Genomic DNA, 23,572 nt, shown 5'->3' with positions numbered 1-23,572 from the left:
CTTGTGAAAAAGTATTGTTATTTTACTGACGCAAACTCACCAGCTGGATATGTTGGCAACAGTTAGCCTAGCATAACTTCACGTAATGTTACGCATAACGACCTCAGTTGTTGATGAAAATGTTAAGGTCAGTTAATATTAACCTTGTAGTGTTGGATTTCTTTTTAGTGTCTCGGTTCATTAGTCACTTGCATCCTTGAGTAAATTTATTTGGGAAAACAGGCTTCCTAACGTTATTGTTGAGAAGACATGTAAGCAAACTCCAGATGTACATGAGCGGTACTTCAACATTTATGTACACTCCAGGATTTACACGCAGGATTTACATTTTTATTCAGCTGATTGAACAGTAATCCTCGTGTGGACAGATTGTTTACTTAGCCTCCTTAATATTCTGGCCCGTATTGTCTGCATATCATAAGCGTTAATTAGTTGGTTCATAAAACGGTTTAAAAAATTACTCGGGTGTACTAACAGTAATTAGAAATGATGCAATTAAGTAATTGTTTTCATGGGAAGACGTGTGTGCAAACTTCAGGGGTGGTTATGATCTCATGAGAGCAATGCAGAAATTAATAATGATTTTATATGAACAGGTGCAGGTGGAGGAGTCTCCCGGAGTAAAGACGACACACAATGTTAAACCCAACCAATGGTGACCCAGGTCATGTTGTTGTCAACTATGTGGAGGAGTATTTGGATCTGGTGGAGTCGCTGCCTTTTGACTTGCAGAGGAGTGTATCCCTAATGAAAGAAATTGATGCCAAGTATCAAGGTACAGAATTTAACCAAATGGCTAAGTGACACAGATTTTTTATTTTTTATTTTTTTAAGCTTTTAAAGCTGCTAAAAGCTGCTAAGATAACACAACTTAAAACATAACAGGTTAATACAATAATTATGGATAGGTGAGCACCTATATAAAGCTATATTAGCACAAGAATGTGTGTAATCAACAGCAGCATGTAGATGAAACTGTATCTGCCTTTTATTTATTTTTTATACCTATACATCAACATGAGTACATATAAATCATGTTCCAGTTGTCATATACATACATATGCATTTATATCATGTTTATACCTCATATGCAAAAACAAGTAAATAATATATATATATATATATATATATACATACACACACGCACACATATACATACATATACATACACATTTGTTGTATCTACTTTTTAAGTCAAATATGTGCAAAAGGCAGTTGCTTCTTTTTCCTATGCATATCCAGATTTCAGTGATCTGGTGGTGTGCTTTACCAGCTTATAGATTTTATGTTATTTACCATAAAAGTATAACTTTGATTAGAGTTTATTGGCTGAAAAATCATCAAACCTATAAAGTAGTGGAACATTTTAAACTAAAACAAATCCAGTAGGTTTGTGCCATACAATTAGATTAAGATTTAGTGTGCTACAATTTGATTTATAAAACAGTTATCTTCCCCCCCCCCCCCCATTGAATCTGCAGCTACCTTCACACTACTTTAAACTCAAACAGATGAGTAAATGTCAGCTAACAGTGAATGTGAGGCTAGCTGCTAGCTTCCTGGTATCTACATTGTTTTTTGCTATTTGCCACCTGGACGCTTTAGGGAGATGGACTTCCAGTCTCTCCCTAACACATCCGGGCTGCAGGTACAACCTCTTGCAACACTTTACACCTGTGTTTCTGTCATTTAACTATTTTATAAAAAAATAAATAAAATAAAATAAAAGGTTATTGAATTATAATTGAATTGGCCTGTTTTACATCGCAATCTGCATTACAACAGCATTCCTTGCATAGTTTGTTTACACCTTTTGATAAGAAGGAAAATGTTCCCCAGTAAAATTTCCCAGTAAAGTAACTAGAAGAAGATCCAGACTATATTAACATTGTAAAATTAGGTAAATGTGACCTACACTGTGTGTGCTTGGTAGTAGAAATGTAATTTAACACAACATAGCCTACTGACTTTATGTTACCATTGTTTTAAAGTACACCTACAAGCGTAAAGTAGCATATTACTAAGACGTATTATATTTACTAATACATAATTTAAAATATTACTTACTTAATAAATACTTACTTTATCAGAACTCATCTAAGTCTGAGTATCCTGATACCTCTCCAAAGGGGAAAAGAATAATCTGTTATGACAATGAGCATGTTCACTGTTGACATTTGTTTGTCTGCCTTCATTTAACATTTTTGATTGATTTCTGTGTTTGGGCAGATGTTTTGAAGGAGCTTGATGATGCCTATGAACGTTACCGCCGTGAATCTGACTCCCTTCAGAGACGCAAGCTGCAGTTATCCATTCAAAGGGCGCTGATCCGAAGTCAGGAACTTGGAGATGAGAAGATCCAGATTGCTGGTCAAATGGTATGAGCTTATAAACTAGCTCATTTGCATATGACCTGTTGTGAATGTGTGCCACTAATGAGGAAAGAGCAGTCCTTGCATGTTGTTTTATTTTGTGTTAATATTTACACCTAGTTTAAACCAGAAGGTGGGAATAAGAGCTTATCTGCATGTATAAATACATGTACATATAAATACATATAAACTGAATAAGCACATTCAGGATGGTTCAATGAAACAACATGTGTAACCTTGCATATTTTATATCCTGGGTCTGTTACATACAACCTTAAAAAGAATCCTGCTTGTCCTTCGTTTCAGGTGGAGTTGGTTGAAAACCGAACACGACAAATCGACTGGCACTCTGAACTTCTCGTCTCTTCTCAAGAAGTTACAGAAAGTCATGTTCCTACGGCAACATCCATGACAACGACTGCAACATCTTTAATGTCCTCCTCATCTGCAGCAGTCACCCCAGGTAAACCGGTTCATCATGATAAGAAACGTGAGGAGGTCACCCCCAGCTCGGGCGGTGGAGACAAAGCTGGAGGGAAACGCTCGAGGCGTCAGAAAAATGGAGAAAATCGTGAAAGTTACGGGGGTCTGGATCATGCTGAGGAAGTGGGGGCGTCACGGGAGAAGAAAGCCAAAACATCTTCCAAGAAGAAGAAAAGGTCAAAAGGGAAGTCGGAGAGGGAAGTGTCCCCCCCGGACCTGCCCATAGACCCAGACGAGCCAACGTACTGCCTGTGTGAGCAAGTGTCCTACGGAGAAATGATTGGCTGCGATAATGATGAATGTCCGATTGAATGGTTTCACTTCTCTTGTGTTGGACTGCATCATAAGCCCAAAGGCAAGTGGTACTGCCCAAAGTGTCGAGGAGAGAATGAAAAGACCATGGACAAGGCCCTGGAGAGGGCTAAGAAGGAGAGGGCATACAACAGGTAGCTCACTCTGCCGTTCCCGGTAAACACTGTTGTGTTTAAAAAAAAAAAAAAACAAAAGTAATTTTGTGTCTTGGTTTCATTTAAAATAAATACTGTCAAGAGTATTGTTTTAATGAGAGGAAGCTTGTTAAAATATTTTTGTAAATGCTTGATAGCTGAGAAACAAGACGTGCCTCCATTTTCTTCATAACATTTGTAAAGTAACAAATTTAAACAGGACTACGTGCATGTTTTTAAGAAGCCGTTCTACACTTGCATCCATCTTTGTTACCATCATGCATGCAGCCTCACGTGCTGAAATATATATATATATATATATATATATATATATATATATATATATATATATATATATATATATATATATACTCATTTAACAAATAAAATATTTCAGAACCCGCAGGATTTTCTTTTGCTTTAAACTATATCAAGCTGCTCTGTGTTGAGGGTGAACACCTGGTTTAGAGTTGACCGGGCAGCAAAGCAAGACTTCAGATGTAAAACACACTGATCTGAAAAGCCTGGCACACACACATCCATCTGTGGTCCCTTTTTTCAGCAGTGTAGGGGTGTATTTATTCCTGGTATATCTAACATTGCATGGTTAAATAAATGTTAAGTGTTCTTAAAGAGCTGAAGACTCATTCCAGTTAAGTAACCGTAAAAAATAATTTTACAGGAGTATTTTGGATTGTTGTTGAAAGGGACATTTTGTACAAGTCAGAGGAATAATTGTGGCAAAAAATGCTGACATCAACATAAAGATGATGCTTTAACAGATGGGAAGTGAGTACAGTGCAATATATCTAGTGCTTCTGTTTGAGTGTTGAGTGTTTGGTCACAAAGCTAAAAGAATGCCGAAAAGCTGAATGTATGTGAAGGAAAACAAAACTTCCAATTCTTTATGAACTGTACAAACAAATGCCTGCAAAAGTATAGCAATGAACTGTGCAAAGATAGAGAGCGGTATCTGTCTCAGATGATTTAACAGGAATGTCAACAATTCTCACACTGTTTGCTGTGATTGAAAAACTTTCAAATCCTCAAACAGTTCAGCCCAGAGCTCCTTTCCGCTGAGAAAAGCAATGAATTCGCCAACTTTTTTGTGAAAATAACGATTAGACAAAATATTAATGCCACACAGTAAAACAAGTTTATGTCCTAAACCCAGAAATAACTGACTTTGTGTCACAATTTAATTCGATTGATTTAAAAATCACAAGAATTAGTTTAGCATTTGAAATCAACAACATGCACTCTGGACATGACACCATCTGGGTTTTTAGTAGCTTGTTGGCATCAGATATTTTCCCAAGTCACTGAAGATAGCTACCATCAAGCCGCTCCTAAAGGACCTTGCCTCTACGATGATCAACCTGTCTCTAACTTCTCTTTTATGTCCAAGATAATTGAGAAACTTGTGTTCAATCAGCTTAATGACTTTTTAAATGAAAGTGGAAATCTTGGTAAATTCCAGTCAGGCTTTTGACCTCATCGCAGCACTGAAGCAGCTCTGGTCAAAGTCTTGAATGACATCTGGTTGAACACTGATTCTGGTCAAGTATCAGCCCTGGTTCTGCTGGATCTCAGTGCTGCATTCGATACTGTAATCGCAGAATGCACAATTTCCAATCGGCAGCTATGAATCTGAGCAAGTGACCGTGACTTGAGCAGCACGTCAATGGTCAGACTCTTCTGTTCAACTTGTATATGCTCCCTTTGGGTCAAATAATGCAGAACTTTAACATCATTTATCACGGTTACATAGATCATACAAAACTTTGTCTTTTTCACCAGAGAGCTTTGGTCATAAACTTACTGTGCCAGCGTTTGGAGCAAAAAAACACATGGATATGAGAGGATTTTCTATGATTAGATGAAAACAAAAGTGATATTTGCACTTTCAATTGTCTTGTACAGAAAAGGTGCTATATAAATAAACTTGCCTATTGTAATATATAATAAATGTCCCAAGTACGGATGATTTTGCTTTTATTTACAAGTACTGGAAAAGTGACAGGGGGACAACCAGTGCAAAATCTGTACATAATTTCAGTTGCAGGCTTCATATATATACATAAGAACTGAACAGGATTGTGAATACTTGTATGTCATGCATGTAACAGCTTACAACACAGCAAAGACACGGTGTCAAGATGTGGATTAAGTTGTAGTCCATGATTCTCAGGCTGCTCATCATTCCACTGCCTTGTGAAAATAAACTGCCATAACAGGCTCACAACACAAAGGAAAAAAAAAAAAAAGTCCCTTGACTTAAATAATGCACCCCTCAGACATTTAGCATAAGTCAAGGGGAGCAACAACAGCAAGTAAGAACACACCAGATTTTTTGGATAATGGCCAACAAGTCCAAACAGACAAAACATCAAGGCAAGATTCAGTACATTTCCCTTGATGCATTAGAAAAACTTTTATAAAGGGTAAGTGAAGGTAAAGTGCATAAAAGCTTAAAATTAAAAAGGTGTAGGGGCAAAACTGAAGAGATACTCCACTAAAACCTGCAGCACACACAGCTCAACAAAGGAGAGAGCAGCAATGAAGACTGTCAGGTCAACTGTCCCTCCAGCTTTGCTCTACGATGGCAGAAACACGCTTCTCATACTCCCGCTTGTTCTCCTGGTACAGCTGAGCTGCCTGACTGTTGGCTGGACTGTTGGGGTTCGGCTCATCAAGCAGGGACTGGGGAAAAATAAATGCAAAAAGCCAAATGCTTTCAGTCTTCTTCACCAAGGAGACAGTTCTGTCAGGCCTCAACATTTAACAATGATGCATCTCATTTGTATGACTCTTAATGGTATCAGCCCTAAATAGTACAAAGTTAAATTTCATATGTAGTCTGAAAAGTTTCTATAACTGTGGAAGTAATTAAGGGTTAGTTTTAACCCAGAAAGTATAATTAATTCAGAGAACATGGTTCAGTCATTTTTCATTTAATGGACAAATTCCATGTCACTTTTGCATCTTTCAGCTTTTAAAATCTTATCGTCTGCTTTCCACCATCTTTTAGGATTCTTTTAATATGTTTAGATTTTCTATGTACAAAACTAGACAGTTAATTTACTGAATAACTAATAAATTCATTTGGAGAAAGAGGATTTAAATAACAAATGACCACATTCATAAAATCTATGTCCGTGGCTTTGTATAAGTATATTTCTTACCTGGATAGATGTAAGAATAGAAGACACATCATAAGTGGGACTCCAACGATTCTGTAGGATGTCTAGACATATACTGCCATCTGCATAGACTGCAGACAGGAGACACAATTATGCACTGACCACAAGGCATCAACAAAATTAAAATATTAATAATAACTATAATAATAATAAATAAATAAAATAAGTCTGATTACACTATGATGTAACAACAGAGTTCAACACTCTTACCATTTGGATGGAACATCTTTGAGACAAATCGTACTGTGGGGGGTTTGTTGGGATATTCTTCTGTAAATTCTACAATGAGTTTAAATGTACCTGAAACACAAAAAGAGAAGATGTCCACATAAGTATCCAAGAAAACAAAAGATCCAAAAGACTTAATAATTTGTCAAAGTAAAATACACATTTTAAACACAAAAGAAAAGCAAGTTTCCAAAAGTGAATGATTACCAGATAAAAGCAACAATCTCATTAAAGATGTTAAAAATCTAACTTGCAAGCATAAACCTATATTTGCAAAACTTACGTGACAAAAACACAGTGAAATATTAAACACCATGGTCGTATTCCTTTGAAAGATTATGAACATTTAAGCTCATTTTAAGACAATGTAATCTAAATATCTAATGAGAAATGATAAGCAAGCTTAAACTTTGCTAAAATCAATTTGACAAATTCTGAGAGGAATTTCTTATCTAGACTGATGCAAGAAGTTGTCTTGCAGGTGATACTTTGATATTATTACTTAATACACTAATTGTGAATGTAAGATACTTACCATCCTCAAAGGGAGTTCCTTCAGGCCTGTAAGATTTAAGGAAGAGGAAAGGAGGGTTATTTATTCAACAAATGACAAAGCAAAAGTTTACATTTTGAAACAGTTTAGTTTCTTACCCAAAAATGACTGCGTTCCACACCATGATGTTGTTTTCAGATGGGGCACCACTGACACCAGCTGGAGGATCTTCTTGTAGCCTTTATAAAATCCAAAGAACATGATAGCTTAACCTCACAACTTAATTTTATAAAAATCTAAAAATGTTCAGTGTTGGAAAAATGTGTATGTCATTATTGCACCTCTACCATCATTTAGCCACAGTTGACTTTACAATGCAAACAGATTATCTTTACGATACAATTTACATATTTATTTATGTGATGCAACATATGACTCAATAGTTACCAGATACCAACCAAGGCAAACCAACTAAAGTGTGGAGCCAAACCCTTCATTTGCTAATTAAAATTCTTGATTTTAAATTTGTTGAGTATATCATTTACAACAAGTCTGCACAGTCACATTATCAATTTCCAATTCTGCCCCACTAAATCCACATGAAAGAGACATATATCCCATACACCTGTTCAAGCAGCACTTCTACAATTCTTCTCACATGGTTCCCAGTTGCAAACAATGTTCTGTACTTTCACAGAGACAAAGGAGCTTGTATATTAGGTTTCATAAAAGTGGGATAACACCCATGACACTTTCAAATCATCCTGAAGCGTGTTTGAGAACACCAAAGTAAGCAGACTCACTATAGGCATGCTTTTAATAGCGCTGTCATGTAATGATTCTAGCTTTAATAAGGAAACAACATTGTTTGTGAACAAAGTGTTCTGTTACGGACAGGACAAGGAGCTTGGATGATGCTGACAGCACAAAATGGTCCGTACATATGGTCATTTCCGCTATAATCTAATTTTGTTCTTTTAACAGGTAAGAACTATACAAACAGTTTCCGTACCATGTACCATTTCACAAAAATCTTGCCTAATTATTTTTTTTTACTGGCAAATAGATCAACTTGCATGTGTATAAATTTGAAGTCAGCTATGGGAAATAACGACACTATTTAGTGTTGATGTTAAAACAACGGTTAACTTAAACTACTCTACCTTTTTCTGCAGTAAATGTGTTCACCACGAATAAATGGCTTTCCTAAAAGTCAGCACGGACATTTAAATGCTAACTGGTTGAGAGTTGCTAGTAACCCTTGTGGGCTAACCTGCTAACACGTCTCTTAGCGCTCTTAGCTACTTGGTCTCTAAATATTTAACAATATTTCACATAAATAATTCAGGTTCGCAGAAGCACAAGATTAGAACACGCTGGCTTCGTTAACACTGCGCTTTGTCATTAAATATGTTTTTCTGGATCATATTAATATGTAAGGATTAGCTTTACCAAGCTAACGAAAGCTAAGCTAACGTTAGCTGTTTTGACAAATCAGCTAACCAACGTTATCGGCAACATTTCAGACCACAACTCACCGCTTAAAATCTCTCATAAGTCTTCTTCTAGCTGGGGTTGACATGGCTTTAGTAATGAAATAGTTACTGACAACACCACTGTGTTGACGTGAGCTTATAATATCACAAAGTTAGTTTTTAGTTAGTGATCTTTTTGGGGGGGAGTGGGACAAATTCACAATAATGCTAATCACGGGGCCGACGACGTTTTCTGTCGCTCTCTTGATAACCCTGACTCTCCGGTTAGCCCAGATAGCCTTACAGGACGATACCATTTACCAAGGGGGACGAGGAACGCAAGTGCTGAATTGACTACGCTTTTATTGTTTTGAGATACCCATAATAGTAGGCAATTTAAATATTGTTACATGTTAAAAAGTACTTTAATTTATGTAGCTAAGGTTTTTAATACACTACTCTTGAAAAATAAAAAAATTGTAATTTAGACCCCCCTATTCTAATTGGGCGTCTTCTGACAAGAGGCGTGGCCACAGTGACGTGATGTTTGTACAGAGCAGCTACGATGAAGGTCGGTTCTAGTGACAGGTGTGTCCCTACACGTGAGGCCTTCTTTGGGACTTGTTACTTCCCATTTGGAGCAGTACTTTATATAACTCACCAGCGCTTTCATTAATAAACATACTAACTTAAATTCATGATTATATTTTCTATGACTCATCAGAAAAAGAAAAAAAGAAACAGCAGAAGATTGTTTGCCAAGTCATCAATACTGGTCATCCAGCAGTTCAAATAAAATGTAAAAAGTCAAACACTTGCAAAATATCTTTATTAATGAGTTTACATTGGATGTATTTGAGTTGGTTTTATTAATGTCAGCTTGAAACAAAACAAAACAAAACTTAAGTATTGGCAGTGCTTCAACACAGATGCTTTAGTATATATTTGTAGCGTCAAACACAAGCTTAACATACACTTCTCAAACAGAAACTCAGTTTTCAGTCACAAATTTCAGATCTTTTCACAGCAATCTGTGTGGTCAGAAAAAATTACTTTTAATGCACAACTTCACCTCTCACAAGCTTTAAGGCAGATGGATGTTTATTCAGGCTTAAAAGAAATTTGGGCCTCAAAAAAAAAAAAAAAAAAAAAAGCCTGTCACCTTAATCCTTTACGATCCATGGTAAAGAAGCATGGTATTGAAGAGTGTATGGTCATACAACTGCTCTGCTTTGACAGACTTCTGGTGCTCCACCTGGCTGCCCGCAGTGCTATTGATCTCAGGTGAGTCACAGTAGATGTGCTGGCCAAGGAGCATTTGTGCAGCTGGGTCACTTAAGGAAAAATCCTCACAGTGTCTCTCACCTCCCACTGAAAACAAAAGAAATTGTCAAAGGAGCACATAAGTATCTTTTCCTCCGTACAAGCAAAAGCAGGTAGGGGGAAGAAAAAAAAAAAGGATTTTGTTTTGCACAATCATTTTTTCTTTTACAAGCAGCATTTCTGGATATTATTTAGAGGTCATCAAATGACCTCATTTCAACAAACTAGGAAAAAAAACCCTTTGGATTACTCTCAAAGTATCAATCAATAAATTGTGAAATAACACCTCGGGAGCCTTATGTAATCCCACGATTTATGACCTGAGACCTTGTTAAATAGGTCACATTCTGATCCATGGTTGTTCTGACTCAGTTTTTGCTTTGACTCAATTCTGTAGGAAAAAAAAAGAAAAGATAGACATCTTCCAGACTCAAAGATGTTTACCAAAAATGAATATGACTGTGGATTCAATTAGTTAAAATCTAACATTGATAAACTATGTTGACTTTTAGAGTTCTTCAGTTATATTATTTGGAAAATAAGCCATTTTTTAACAAATACATTTTACCAAAAACACAAAAAGGAAAATACTTAACACTTGTTTAAAAATGCAAAGAAAACAAAGGCCAAGGCAATCCAAATTATAAAACTGATCCACATTTAATCATTTTACAGTAATATACAAAGTTAGACCAGCATAGTACTAAAAGCCGCATGCTTGAAATACATACTTGACTTCTGCCATGAAAAAACAAACCAACAAAAAAACAAACCAACAAAACAGAAACCAGCTTTCAGATGAAACACAAAACACATGGAACAGAAATTCTCTTAATCTTTTCTAAAAGTCAGAAAAAAAAGAATGTACCTTTTTGTGAAACTGTTAAATCCAGTTCCAGAAATAAGCATTTGAAGACTTAAAAACCCTGCAATCTTTTTTAGTAGAGCCCCTCATAAATAAATGTCTTTTTAAACCATCATTTTAGGTTATTTTACATACAACATACATTTTGAAGCCCTGTTAGTTGCTTACAAACTGCTCACACGGTAAACTCACTACCCAGTAAAACACAAAAAGTGTAAACAACTCTCCACTTTATGGGCTTATTTACAGGATCACTCCAAACTAAGTAAGACGCACAGCCAATTTAGTCTTTACATGTTACATTCATGTTAGGATATGCTTTGGCATAAAGGCATTTTTAAATATAAAACAGCAAGTTTTATATTGAGTTGATGCAACATTTGAAATTTCCTTGGGTTTCATGTATTTATGAACATCTGCTTAACCTCTCATTCATTTGAAGTAAATGCCCCCAAACAAGCTGAATTCAAAATTAGAGATCGATCAATTCACCTTTTCATTACAGATTTGCTTTTCCGTAGAGAAGCACACTGGAGGAAAAGAAAAAAAAACAAAACTGAACATTTCTTTCATCCAGAATATGTTGCATGCAACAACTTCCAAGAAGAAATTCAAAGATTTTCCAACAAGGCCAAGACTCGTGTCTACAGGCGATTTGTCAACTAGTATAACTTTTTTTTTTTTAAAATACAAGAATGCAGAAACTGAAGCATGTAAAGACTAAGACCTAATTTCTGCTGATACAAAGACTGCTGTGCAAAACAAAATCAATTGTAATTTTTAATTTAAACAGAGGACTGCATTAAAGTTATCTGTGAAAGACTAAATACATATATGACAAAGGAAATCTTAGTTCTTGTATCTATCCAAGTAATATCAGTTACATGGAAACGTATAAAATACAGCACTCACACACACATTGCTACAGAACCTTCAAAATCCATCTTACCACTAAATCAAGACAAATGTAATCCTTTGTGTTTATAAGGAAATAAAAGTCAGCAAACACAAACAAATGGGAGTATAAGGCTGTGCCATTTCGCACACAAGCCTTCTACAGATAGGCATAAGAGTTAGTACATCGACAAGGGGTCTGCATTGATGCCACAGTGATGACCTCCAGCTCTTTAGTTGTGGGGCTTGGCCTGTCCTGTCCCCCCTGGTCTTCACTTTGATCCATGAGCCCCAGCCCATGGGGAGGTGCAAACCCATTCAGCCCAAATGCAAAGCTTCCTGGCCCACCTGAGGTTACAGTTGCTGCCATCGCCACGTTCATGGTTTCCATCTGGGGCCCTCCACTGCCACCTAGTGGCCCATTCCCGTACATCCATTCAAGTGGCAAACACATTCCTGAGCACACAGAGAGAAGGATCATCAGTGGAAACTTCCTCCTCAGATCCAATTAAAAGCCATTCTGTCAGACTGCGTCACTGAAGTCAAAACCTAGTTTTGACTATGTGTAGTTGTGGTAGCTAGTTTGTAAAACAAACTGCTTTTATTAAAAGGATATCAAATTATGAAAAATTAATAGTAAAGAAAACAAACTTATAAAAGTTTTATAGTTCTATTAAACTGATTTCAGATTGCACCCACTGCCTCCACCCTGTGTATAAAACAAGCAAACCTAAAGTCTACATCAGTTTATCTTTCCATACGTTCATAAACAGCCCCATACTTGAAATTCTGCTGCCAAAAAAAACACTTCTTTATCTAACAACAAGCTCTGTACCTTTGATCAGCATTCCACAGTGTGCAGCAGTTTTTGCAGCAGTACACGACCAAACTTGAAAATGCTGATATTTACAAAAGCCAAAAACCAAACAATTAACTTAGCAACCTACCATTAGGCCTAGGTTTCTTCCCTGGGTTTGCCTCCATGCCATCAAAAGACCTCTTTCTATTGGGCATGCCATTCAAGAAGCTGCGTCCCTGGATGGTGGGGTGAGCATGGCCGACATTCAGAAAAGCCCCGTTATGGGACTGAGCCATGTTTTGTTGGAGGTTGTGGGCATTGGCGAGAATTTGAGCGCACTCCTGGAATCCTTGTGCGTGGGCCAGGTCAGCAGCGGTCAGCCCACTGGCATTCCTCATACTGCACAACGGGAAGGACGAGTGTTAGAAATGCTCACTGTAACGTTTCCATTTACACAAATTTAAAAATACTGAGACAAGCCCAAGCGCACACACACGCAGGCACACGCATACAGACTCATTAAGCAAATATTCGCACATAGACAATCACAGATGTATAAAAAAAAATATCCTGTGCTGCTCTAACCTTTCACATCATCTTCATGAGATGACGACTGATCCCTGAAGGATCACTTTGTATCTTACATATCACTCAAGTCATTTAACAGTTTCCACAAATAGGGAAACAGATCTGCTGCAAAAGGACATGCTTAAGACAACTGAAGACATGCACTAGTTTAGTTTAAGGTCATCCAAAGCAATCAAAAAGACTGAACATCACAACTTCCAGTTTGTTGAACAAGATGCAGACTCTAAAGATCATTCTTGCGGTCAGGGTGATGGATGCCAGGTTGAAAATTTTCCCATTTCTTGTTTCCAACGCTGATGCAACTCAAGGATGTCGGGTTTCATGTTATGACAGTCCTGTGTGGATGAATGCTTTTTGTATGGAACCAGTGGAACACAGCACTGAAGACATGCGACCACAATGAAGACTGGAAAAGCAGAGAGTTCTTCAGAGCCAAGTAAGAGCTCAAAGTTCTTCATCCAGAGGAGACAAGATGTGTTAGCTGCATCCACAGGAGAAACTCCAGAGTTAGTGCTCATAGGACGATTAAAGCAAGGTCAAATTTCAGCTCTCAAACATTGAAGATCCACACGTCGTATCTGGAACAAGAGGCCATTCAAGTTGTTTCAAGAAAGATAAGAGAAAAACAAACAAATGAGAGATGCACTACTGTAAGAAACAGCGACTGCTGTTTATGACTCAAATTATAGCATGTGCGATGTACATGTATGTTAATCATGTCCAGTTGCAGCAGGAACAAATGGATTTTCTGATTGCAATAATGAATGAGCAAATAGTGTTGTGTCACCATTTTCAATCTAATTTCCGGACTTGCCAGACTTGTGTGAAAGCATGGTCACCATGGGGAAAAAAAAATCCACTACAGGTAGTCAATTCCATCACTGAAATGGAACCAGTCTATCAGTGTTTTTTTTGCTATATATTTAGTCGGATATAAGGCAGTACAATGTCTTCAGTTGCTATGATGCTAATGTGCAGAGCCACATGTCAGGTCATCAGTTCTTAATGACAAAAAATATATAAAAATAATAATAATCTGACCAACCAGTATCCTTCAACATAATGATGAGAATTTTTCTCTTTTGCATCGGCCATTTATAAAACAATACTGCATTGGTTCTGAGTCTAAATTGTCACCATGCTGCAAAATGGGTTCTTCATACAGAACAGCCTTTGTTAAGAAAAGTCTTTGTTAAAAAATGAGGACTACTGGCCCACGTCCAGTATGGTTTCTTTCATTACATGAAAACCTCTCCATCTGCAGGCCATGTCACCTACATCCCAAATCTTCTAAAGTCTACATAATCCCAAACTACTTATTTTAAATGGTAAAAGTTATAAATTATTTAACAACTTCAAATTAACATTTACTTTAATTACTGTTAAAAAAGTGACATAAGCTTCCACACAGTCAAACCAAATATGATGCAGTTACTGTTTGCTCATTCATTTTTATACGTATTTGCCCATTCTTAGGATCTTTTATCTAAACAGTTGTGCAAAAGGAAACATTTCAAAAACTAGTGCACATGAAAAAAAAAAAAAAAAAAAATTTTTTTTTTAATAGAATTGATGTTTTTTAAAAAAAATAAAAGATCACACATTAACTTGTTGCACATTACCCGTCCCCTTTAAAATTAACGCTTCCAAAAAGGAGTTTTTCATGAGATTAAAGCAAAAACACTTTGTGATAATGTCGATGGATTGGTCTCACACCAAGGAATATAGAGTTCTAATCTGCCATTAGTTGCTATTTTTTTTATGAAGCACTCAATTAAATAATTTAGGGCACTTTAAAGACATATTCATGAACACAAGGATATCCATTAGCAACTCAGTCAACTAGAGAAGCACTGAAATAAAAGAAAAAGAAAAAGAAAATAAAAGTTATTCTACTCTTGCTACCCACCATGTTGATTTTCCCCCCACATATTAAATCAGTGCCAAAGATTCTTTCCAGAGGAAATTTAGCATGCAGCCTCTGGATCAACACATGGGGACACTTCATGATCGACTTAAACACTATCAAGTATTAAAACTTTGCAAAATTTCTCAAAAGTTAAGTTTCAAGTGCCGTCAAATAACAACAGCAGCTTTATTGGGGGTGGGAACAAGTGTATGCTCTGATAAAAGATGACATTTTAAATTAGTGGTACTTTATGTGAGACTACAATTTTTAAAATGTTTTGAGAAACTTCCAGTTTTCACTTTTACACTTCTTAATCTCCATGTCCTACATGAATTTGCTCCCCAGCCTTCCAACAAAATTAATTATTCAACAATTCTTATGCAGCTGAGAAGCAGCTGTCCTTCTGCATTACCCTAAAAATCTAAACCAGTATTCCTTCAGAGAGACCTACCATCTCCAGTAAAGACTGATCCAATAAAGTTGGATTATCGTAGTCACTAATTATCCATCTTTGGAGTTGAATTTTTTTTAAAGAAAGGAAGCGTTAATTCTTTGAAAATGCCTGGTATGCTTTGCTTTTCAATCCTAAGCACACAATATGCATCTTCTCTAACTATTGTCTAACCTTCCAGAGGCAGCCTATTTTCATGCTACATGTTGACATGGGACTCACGAGATTAAACCTGTCCATATAAAGGACTCTTATGGTTAGTTCAAAAAAACAAATTAAAAAAAATAAACAAAACAAAAAAAAAAAGGGCTAAATACAGGAACAATCATGGATAATAAGCAAAGCATGCAGGTCTAAAACTTTAGTTTTGATTCATAAAAACCTAGCATTAAAACCAATCACCGCAAGAAATACCTCAACAGTTTGCCAGTGTGTAGATAGGAAGCGATAGTGAGAACACTCAATGCCACAACAGTGCGGCTATCCCAGGGAACGGGGCAGACTCAGCAGTGTCTATTCTCCCCCTTTCTAGGATTACTTGAAAAAACCAAGTCATTTCCAATTCAATGGCTGCAAAACATTAAGATGTACGGTTCTGTTTCTGTTAACAGTATAGCAAACTTTTTTTGTAACTTATTGTCACTTTCATAAAGGAAAAGGTGACAAAGATTAGATGTCAAAACAGACTAAGATATTGTATAGGGTTAATACTGTGACATACAAAAGAAAACATTTCTGTGTATAAAGTAAAATATCTGATACAGTGAAATGACAGTGAATAACCATTGCAACAGGATGATGTTAGCATTAAACAGGTCAGTACATGATGCTATGTAAATCCAACCCATCTGTCAGCTGCTCTAAGCATGCCTGCGCTACTCTTGTCACTGGCAGCCTCTAACACTGTCCTACCTGTACTAGCTTGCTACTGGATCGCCTTAATAGTTTGAGGCTCATGACAGATGAAAGAAAAATAATCTTAAATGTTTTATTAAAATGTCTACATTTGCAATACATTAAAAAGATACATTTCAATTTTTTAATGTTGGTTATTTTAGTTTTAACAATTAAATTGTTAGAGGATCGTTGGACATGCTATGACATAATTTAACATTACATTTAGAAAGTTGTTGCTTTGTAAAGTTGTTTTTATTTCTGCAGCTTTAAGTTGTAAGGTTTTAGTCCCCTGCAATCTAATCGATTTCAACTGTCTTTTACAGATGTGACCAGTTTTCAATCAGAGGGAAAAAAAGAACAAGACTGCTCAAGAGAGTCCACAAAAATGAAAAACAAAAGAGAAAAACACCTTTATGCTGCCGTCTTGATAGAAAAGAGTAGATGTACAACGTCAGGACACACTATTCCTCTTTATGTAAAGACTGGGCTCTACAGTGGAAAGTTTCAAGAAAGAAGTTGTTAGTCCTCCATGGTGAAAGATTTATGTAACTGATTGAAGTGACTTTATTGTATTTACAAAGCCATGACAGTAAAATATCAACTCCAAGCTGCAATCGGCTTCATGAAATTCTGCTGAACCAAGGTTTCAAGAAGAAGCATGAAAGCATCCGATTTCAAATATTTAATCACTGCCAGAATCAGCCGTCGGGCACCGTTTGGCCATTGCTGTTCATGGCTGAATGAAACGTAGGGTGCGTTTGGTGAGAACGTGTAGGTCAGCTACAGTTAATTTAACCTTTTCCTCTTCATTTCCTTGTTTCCAAACATCAAAAGGCTCAATGTCAAGCATAAATAATAGTGAATGTTGACTTCCTGAGCAAGAGTTTAAAAATACATCCAAAGTAAAAACCTGGAGACCTATGGAGAACACACTATGATAGCTGATAGCTTCTGACAAAGGTGCAGCGCAGATGGCTTTAAGTTTGGAAGAGCAACAAAAGAGCAAGAGCTACGTGAAGTAGCATGAGGTGAGGAAAACCGAGGGGTGAAGGTCTTTCACTCAAGAATCTTTAAAAGGAAGTATGTCAAGGACAAACCCCGTAAAGAAAAGTCTTCAGTAAGACCAAAGGAGTAAAATCTGCCACTGCTTATTGCTCATGAATTTGACCTTCATCCATGGTAAATCCTTTTGTTTGACACGTCTTATGGATGTCTCAGATTCAAGACAGGAAAAAAAAATGAAGTAAGAATTCAGAAGTTTATCTGATTTCTTGCTCCAAAGAAACATCCGTACTGTATCGCAGCACAATAAAACAGAAATCTGACGGGAAGAAACTACAATTAAATAAAACCCGATGAAAATATGAAAGTTAATTTTAACAAGTCATTTAGGGACAAAATTGACTTGGAATTTCTTGTGGATCAAAGTCAAGATTTTCTGCAATCTGTTGGTTTCTCTTGTCTAGGTGGTTCATTATGAATTGGCTTAAACTGATGTGTTTGTAAAGTGTCCTGAGATGACATTGTTGTGAAGCAGCGCTATTCAGAACAAAAATAAACACCTGAAATTATCCACAAAAAATTGTTTAGAATAGTAAAAAGTACCGCTAATCTAATGAAAGTTTTATTACCTTTTACAACTTCATTGAAGATAATTATATTGGTAATTTCTGTTAAATGGACCAAAAATGTAAAAATCTAGTTCCTACCGGTTACAATAGGATTTGTTTCAAAGTAATGTTCTATATTTTACTTTTTTTTGCCATGAAACTAAACAATTTTACTTAGATGTGTATTACAGATTTATTAACTATATCTTTAAAAAATATGTCAATTTAAGTTTTGATTTTTGTTTTTTGTTGATTTTTTCAAATGCAAAATTTTTGTAAAATGTAAATATGAACTTATAGTCACTGAGGTACTTGATTGATAAAACTTATGTTATTCTATTTTCTACACAGATAATTACATACTTAATACCCAGTACAATAGACTTTTTTAAATAAAAGAAATACTTAACTGGTCACCATTATTAACTAGTTTAAAATTAACTTATTTATTCTATTTTTATTTATTTATTAATTTTTTTATGATATCTTGTCATGAGCCTCATTCCCACCTTGTGTGCTTTAGTTTCCCTCCCAGTTGTACCCAACTATATTCCTGAATCATATTTAAAAACAATAAAAACAAATAAAAAATAAGAACCACACTTGATGATAAACTAAACTATCTGTGATCTGCAGGAGAAAAAAATATATCATTTTAATCATAAACAATACTCATCAGCTGATAACCAAATGCACATCACACAGAGTCAAAGATCTTTTCTTCAGCATGTCCACACAGAAACTATAGATTTAATTTGGTCAAACAGCCCAGGCGACCAGGGAGTTCATCCTACTGAAAATTAAGCCTCAGTTATAAAAGTTAACTTTTATCCATTAAAAGATTGATCCTTTAAACTCTTGTGACTGGATTTAAATACATTATCTTGCCATATGTAGTTTCTGGCAGATACTCACTACAATTAAGTACAACTTGTACATTTCCCACCCTTTTTAAAAAGTGTGTCATTAAAGTTTGCATTGCCAGCTGTAACAAAAAAAAAAAAAAAAAAAAAAAAAAAGCTTAGTGTTCCCATCAAATTAGATTACTGTTGTTAAATACAAATTCTTGTTGGCCTCATTAACACAAGAGCCTAATAACTACAAATGAATAACATCTTCCTGTAGTTTTAATTTCTTCACTCTCTGCACCGAGATCGCTTCGGACTGTCATTACAAAAAAAGCCAAAAGCAATAAACAGCATTAATAAACCCCCTGGTAGCCTGAAGTCTTACTTATGCAATTATAAAACCAAGGAGAAGACTGTTGTGTTGCAGAAAATGAAAATGCAAATTAGATCTTTATAGTAAAACTGAAAGGAAAATCCCTCATATTACCTGGAAAATCCCTCAAACTATACTGTAAATCCTAAACAGTGTAAAAGTTAAAATATTACACACTCATAATTGGTACTTCAACTAATAAGTTGGTTGATTAAATGATAAACTATTAAACCATAATTGAATCACAAGCATTTTATTTCTCCCTGCACCTCCAGGATTCTGGCAATATCCAAGCTCAACGCTTACATGATCTTCCAACAGCTGAAACGCCTCCTGCATAAGCATAATGGTTTCTAAACAGGTCCTGCAACTAAATTTAAGAAACAAGAAGAGTAAGGTTTGTCTCTTTATATTTAACATGCATTAACAGTTAAAAAATGTTTTCACTAACAGCATCGCTCCTGGCGCGATACAATCAAAAAGCTGCCAATGACAGGCGCGGCTTGAAGTTACAACTTAGGCAGGTGACGAACCTACATTTAATCACAAATAATAAGAGCATTCTTGTTTGAGAGAAGCACCAAGGGCCAAACAGCCTTGGAAACCTGATCTAGCAGTTCTCATAGAAAACAAATATAGCAACTGAGTGTTTCTGCATTTTCATTCTATGCAACAAAGAGCCTGTAGCGTTTTCATGACAGTGAAACAGCTCTAGAAAAATGAGGCAATGTGCATTTGGTCATCCAGTCAGGCTTTATATTGAAAGACATTAACCAAAACAAATGTTAAAGAAAAAACACTAGTTTTAACAAAGATCATGCAATATGGCCTACGAAGTAATAAACAGTTTTATCAACCTTTACATTAAGTTGCTCTCATGTTTGTGTAATAACCGTCTTGGTTAAAGTTATTCATTTAGACCAAAGTCCTCATGCAGATGTAATTAACTACTTTTACTGAGATGTGCATCTCAAATGATCACAGCAAAACGTTTCACCTCCAGTTGAAAAAAAATTCTACTAATTTACCATCCTCTATTTCATTACATTTTGGTGACTAATATTACACACAGAGGACAACTTAATGTCAATTGTTGCAACAATAAATAACAATTTCAGGGTTTAACAAATATGTCACATTTTCAAGGGAGCACCACCAATTTTATTAAACACCACATCATATGATTAAATCATTTTAAGAACCAGATGTTAAAATAATCTAATAAGATTGTTTGAGTTGCAATAATATCTTCTTTTTGTTTTAAATCCTTTTACTCAACAGATGATTAAATGAGTTATTTTCCCTCACTCTTCTGGGGAAAAACCACAGAAATCCAAATAAATCTCCATCATGTCTGAAAATATCCCAGAGGATGTAAATGTTTACATACGACTGTCTGGTAAACATTTTACCACCAGACGTAAAACACTGCATCAAGACAAAGTGGTGTTTTATCAAAGAAATGTATCAAAACAACAAATTCAACATTCAGCTTGAGAGATTTTTTTTTTACATTTCAGGTATTTCACAGCATAAGCTTTTATTTCTTTAATGTAAAATATTAACTGTTTCAGTCTGACAAACCTGAAACAGAGCAGCTTCCTGTTGGACGGCGAGTACAAATTACAGTATTAATAACGCTGCATGTTTTACAGAATCATGTAAGCAAAATCTTTTTTTTCCAGACCTGCATAGTTAACCTGCAGATCTTGCGTATCTTCCATTGTATTTGTCTTCACCTCTGTAGTAACAACTTACATACAACTTCATCACTGCTTTGATGGTGATCCCTTGTAAAGGTGTAATTGAAATGTTGGATAGAACAGAGGAAAAGAAATGTGTACGCAGAACTGATCACAGGACTTACTCAGCTTTCGCTCCCTGAATCAAGAGAGCGTTGATACAATCCAGACTGCCCGCACGAGCAGCCTTGTGGATGGGCGTCTCGCCCACATAGTCCTGAGTGACGACAAGAACAGAACTAGTCGTCAAAATGGTTCACTATTTAAAACTGTTTTTTTAATCAAATGTATTCTCTGTAACTTCTTAAATAGAACAAAACTTCAAGAACATTAGCCAGAAATGTTAACGTGGATTGACTCTGCAGGGCAGAACTCGAACTTTTCACCCAGACATCACCGCCCACACACATTTACAGTAACATTCATCAGAGTGCAAATGGATGGGTGGGGGGTGGGGGCACTAAAGCTGCCTCTAACCACAATATTATCTCAGCCCTACTTTTCTCTTCGATTGTAAAACAGCAGTCAGAGCAGATTATCATGAATACACAAAATAATATATTTAAAAAAAACAACTGCATTTTCTCCTCCCGAGTATCCATTTCAACAAACGCTGAGAAAATTCAAAGGCAAGAGCAAGCAATGTGCTTCCTGATGACGACAATATGTTATGTCATTGTGACCTACTAATCCAATCTCTTTTAGCAGCGCAGTCAAGCGTAAAATTTAGCCCCAGTATACGAGTCTGTTTATGATGTTCTATGAAGAAAAAGATATGAAAACACCAAGCACTCGGATGGCCTATCCATTTAGGAGAAAATGTGATGAACATCATTGTGAAATATAGGTCAAGTGGAGGAGTAAATAGCAATACTGCCAGGCCATGATCCAAAGTTAGAATGATCCTCTCTGATGGGATCATCTAAGCTTAGCTACTCGCACTGCTGTGCTCTTTTCATTCATACACTAGCATCTCTGTTCATATTTTAGCCTTTTTTCAAATGTAAAAGTGATTAAATTGCATATACTCTGCACTTGTTTTACTTCCCGTAGTCTTAAAAAACAAAACAACAAAACAACAAATCGGTAAAAGATCATATTTAAAGAAAATGTTAAAAGAAAAAAAAAAACAAAAAAAACTAAAGCTTTATTTCTCTGGTGTAGAGTGTGCTTATGATGCCATACCTGTCTGTTAATATCTGCACCAGCTTTAAGTAGCCATAACAAACATTCAGGGTGGCCCCCAAAAGCAGCAATGTGAGTGGGCGTCTGTGCAAACCTGGAGGTAACAGAGTTCACGCCACAACCCACTTGAACCAAACGCATCACACACTCCAGCTGTGAAGAGATAAAGGCAATGTGTACAAAGTCAGATCTTAGAGAGGCGTGATTGCTTTCTAACACTGTGCAGGTTGAGACAAGCCGCCGGATTGAAACAAAGCCGCTATTTGTTGGAAACAGTCTTAAAAACGCTCGCTCTTCTGTGCATATTGTTAGCTCGCCTCCTAACATGTGTAGCTCGTAAAAAGACATGTTAGGACAATAATTATCTTTTGAACCTGTCTTTCAATGTTTCTTTCAACGGGCAAGCGTTTAAAAGGCCGGTAAATTTTAGTCTGAGTAGACTGGCGTTAGTTAAATAAGCTAACTATTGTAAATTTCTCATAACATTTACAGTTTTATGGTGGCCATAAAACGGCCTCTTCCCGCTTCATGGAAGCCCATCATTTGGCTTTCATCGCTAGTAGTGCATTAAAAACATAATAATGAATTATGAAAGAGAAAATGTTAGAAAGCAGTATGGCTTTATAGTAAATCATCCATTGTGTGGCTCCACTTAACTGCGTTAATTCTCATAACAGTTACAGCAAGCACCAGGAAATGGCCGAAACGAGGTTCATGTCGGAGAGCGCTGGCGCCCATTGTGGACACAGTTTAACCAGAATTTCATTTTTATTCTGCTAGTCATAATATTTAACTAGATACCTTTCCGAAATGGGCAGCCCAGTGTATGGGCGTCCAGCCGTAGAAGGTGTCCTCGACAGTGAGGTCAGCCGGGTTCGAGGTGCACTGAAGGAGGGAGCACAAGGCACCGACGTCTCCATCCCTGCAAGCCCGATGGAGAGGGAAGCGGCTGTTTAAGACCTCTTCACTCGAGAATCCAGACTCCACTCCCACAGACATTGTTAGAAAAAAACAACAACAAACAAATAACTACTGAATGGCTACTTGAGAAAAGATTGTAATTCCCAGCTACTGTCTAATTGTGTGAGCTGACCGAGTGTCTGTGCATCACGCCACACGCCACCCTGACTGCTTAGTGTTTTCTGCCAGACAAGACAAAGCACACCGAGACGAGCACGCGCCAGAGGGGAACTTGAGAGCCTCACAGAGAGCTGCAAACTCCGGACTGGATTTCACATTCCAAGTGACGCTGCGTCAGCCGTGTTTTACGGCCCTATGAGCGCCATCTTGTCAGGAATGCTCTCCATAAAGTATTTCAGACAGTTTTTTTTATACAGAACTAATTCTTCTTCTACAGAAGAAGAACTGAGCCACTTAATGCTAGATCA

At 36.5% G+C, this 23,572-nt stretch overlaps 3 protein-coding genes across 3 annotated transcripts in view; 1 reads left to right on the top strand and 2 right to left on the bottom strand.

Annotated features, from left to right (window-relative positions):
- Window positions 1-3,571, top strand: part of ing1 (inhibitor of growth family, member 1) — a 4,099-nt gene extending 528 nt beyond the window's left edge. Inside the window, exons 2-4 of the mRNA XM_079254421.1 lie at window positions 597-775; window positions 2,230-2,378; window positions 2,679-3,571. Coding sequence (XP_079110547.1) covers window positions 637-775; window positions 2,230-2,378; window positions 2,679-3,305 — 915 coding nt within the window. The 5' untranslated portion in view covers window positions 597-636 and the 3' untranslated portion in view covers window positions 3,306-3,571. The remainder of the gene's footprint in view (window positions 1-596; window positions 776-2,229; window positions 2,379-2,678) is intronic.
- A 1,716-nt stretch (window positions 3,572-5,287) lies between these two features.
- Window positions 5,288-8,952, bottom strand: ube2al (ubiquitin conjugating enzyme E2 A, like). The gene is made up of 6 exons (XM_079254582.1): window positions 8,764-8,952; window positions 7,384-7,464; window positions 7,268-7,293; window positions 6,715-6,804; window positions 6,487-6,575; window positions 5,288-6,004 (listed from the first exon to the last, which is right to left on the bottom strand). The coding sequence occupies exons 1-6, from the start codon at window positions 8,805-8,807 to the stop codon at window positions 5,876-5,878; spliced, it is 459 nt and encodes a 152-aa protein (XP_079110708.1). The 5' UTR covers window positions 8,808-8,952; the 3' UTR covers window positions 5,288-5,875.
- Window positions 8,953-9,553: 601 nt separating this feature from the next.
- On the bottom strand, window positions 9,554-23,285 carry ankrd10b (ankyrin repeat domain 10b). The gene is made up of 6 exons (XM_079253932.1): window positions 22,986-23,285; window positions 22,185-22,337; window positions 21,125-21,216; window positions 12,730-12,980; window positions 12,131-12,238; window positions 9,554-10,071 (listed from the first exon to the last, which is right to left on the bottom strand). Exons 1-6 carry the CDS (start codon window positions 23,181-23,183, stop codon window positions 9,872-9,874), a joined length of 1,002 nt encoding a protein of 333 aa, XP_079110058.1. The 5' UTR covers window positions 23,184-23,285; the 3' UTR covers window positions 9,554-9,871.
- Window positions 23,286-23,572: the final 287 nt, after the last annotated feature.

This window comes from Telmatherina bonti (assembly GCF_933228915.1).
Source record: "Telmatherina bonti genome assembly, chromosome: 15".
In the NCBI taxonomy this organism is placed as follows: Eukaryota; Metazoa; Chordata; class Actinopteri; order Atheriniformes; family Telmatherinidae; genus Telmatherina; species Telmatherina bonti.
The sequence above is the reverse complement of the archived record's forward strand: the minus strand, read 5'-3'. Positions and strand labels throughout refer to the sequence as shown.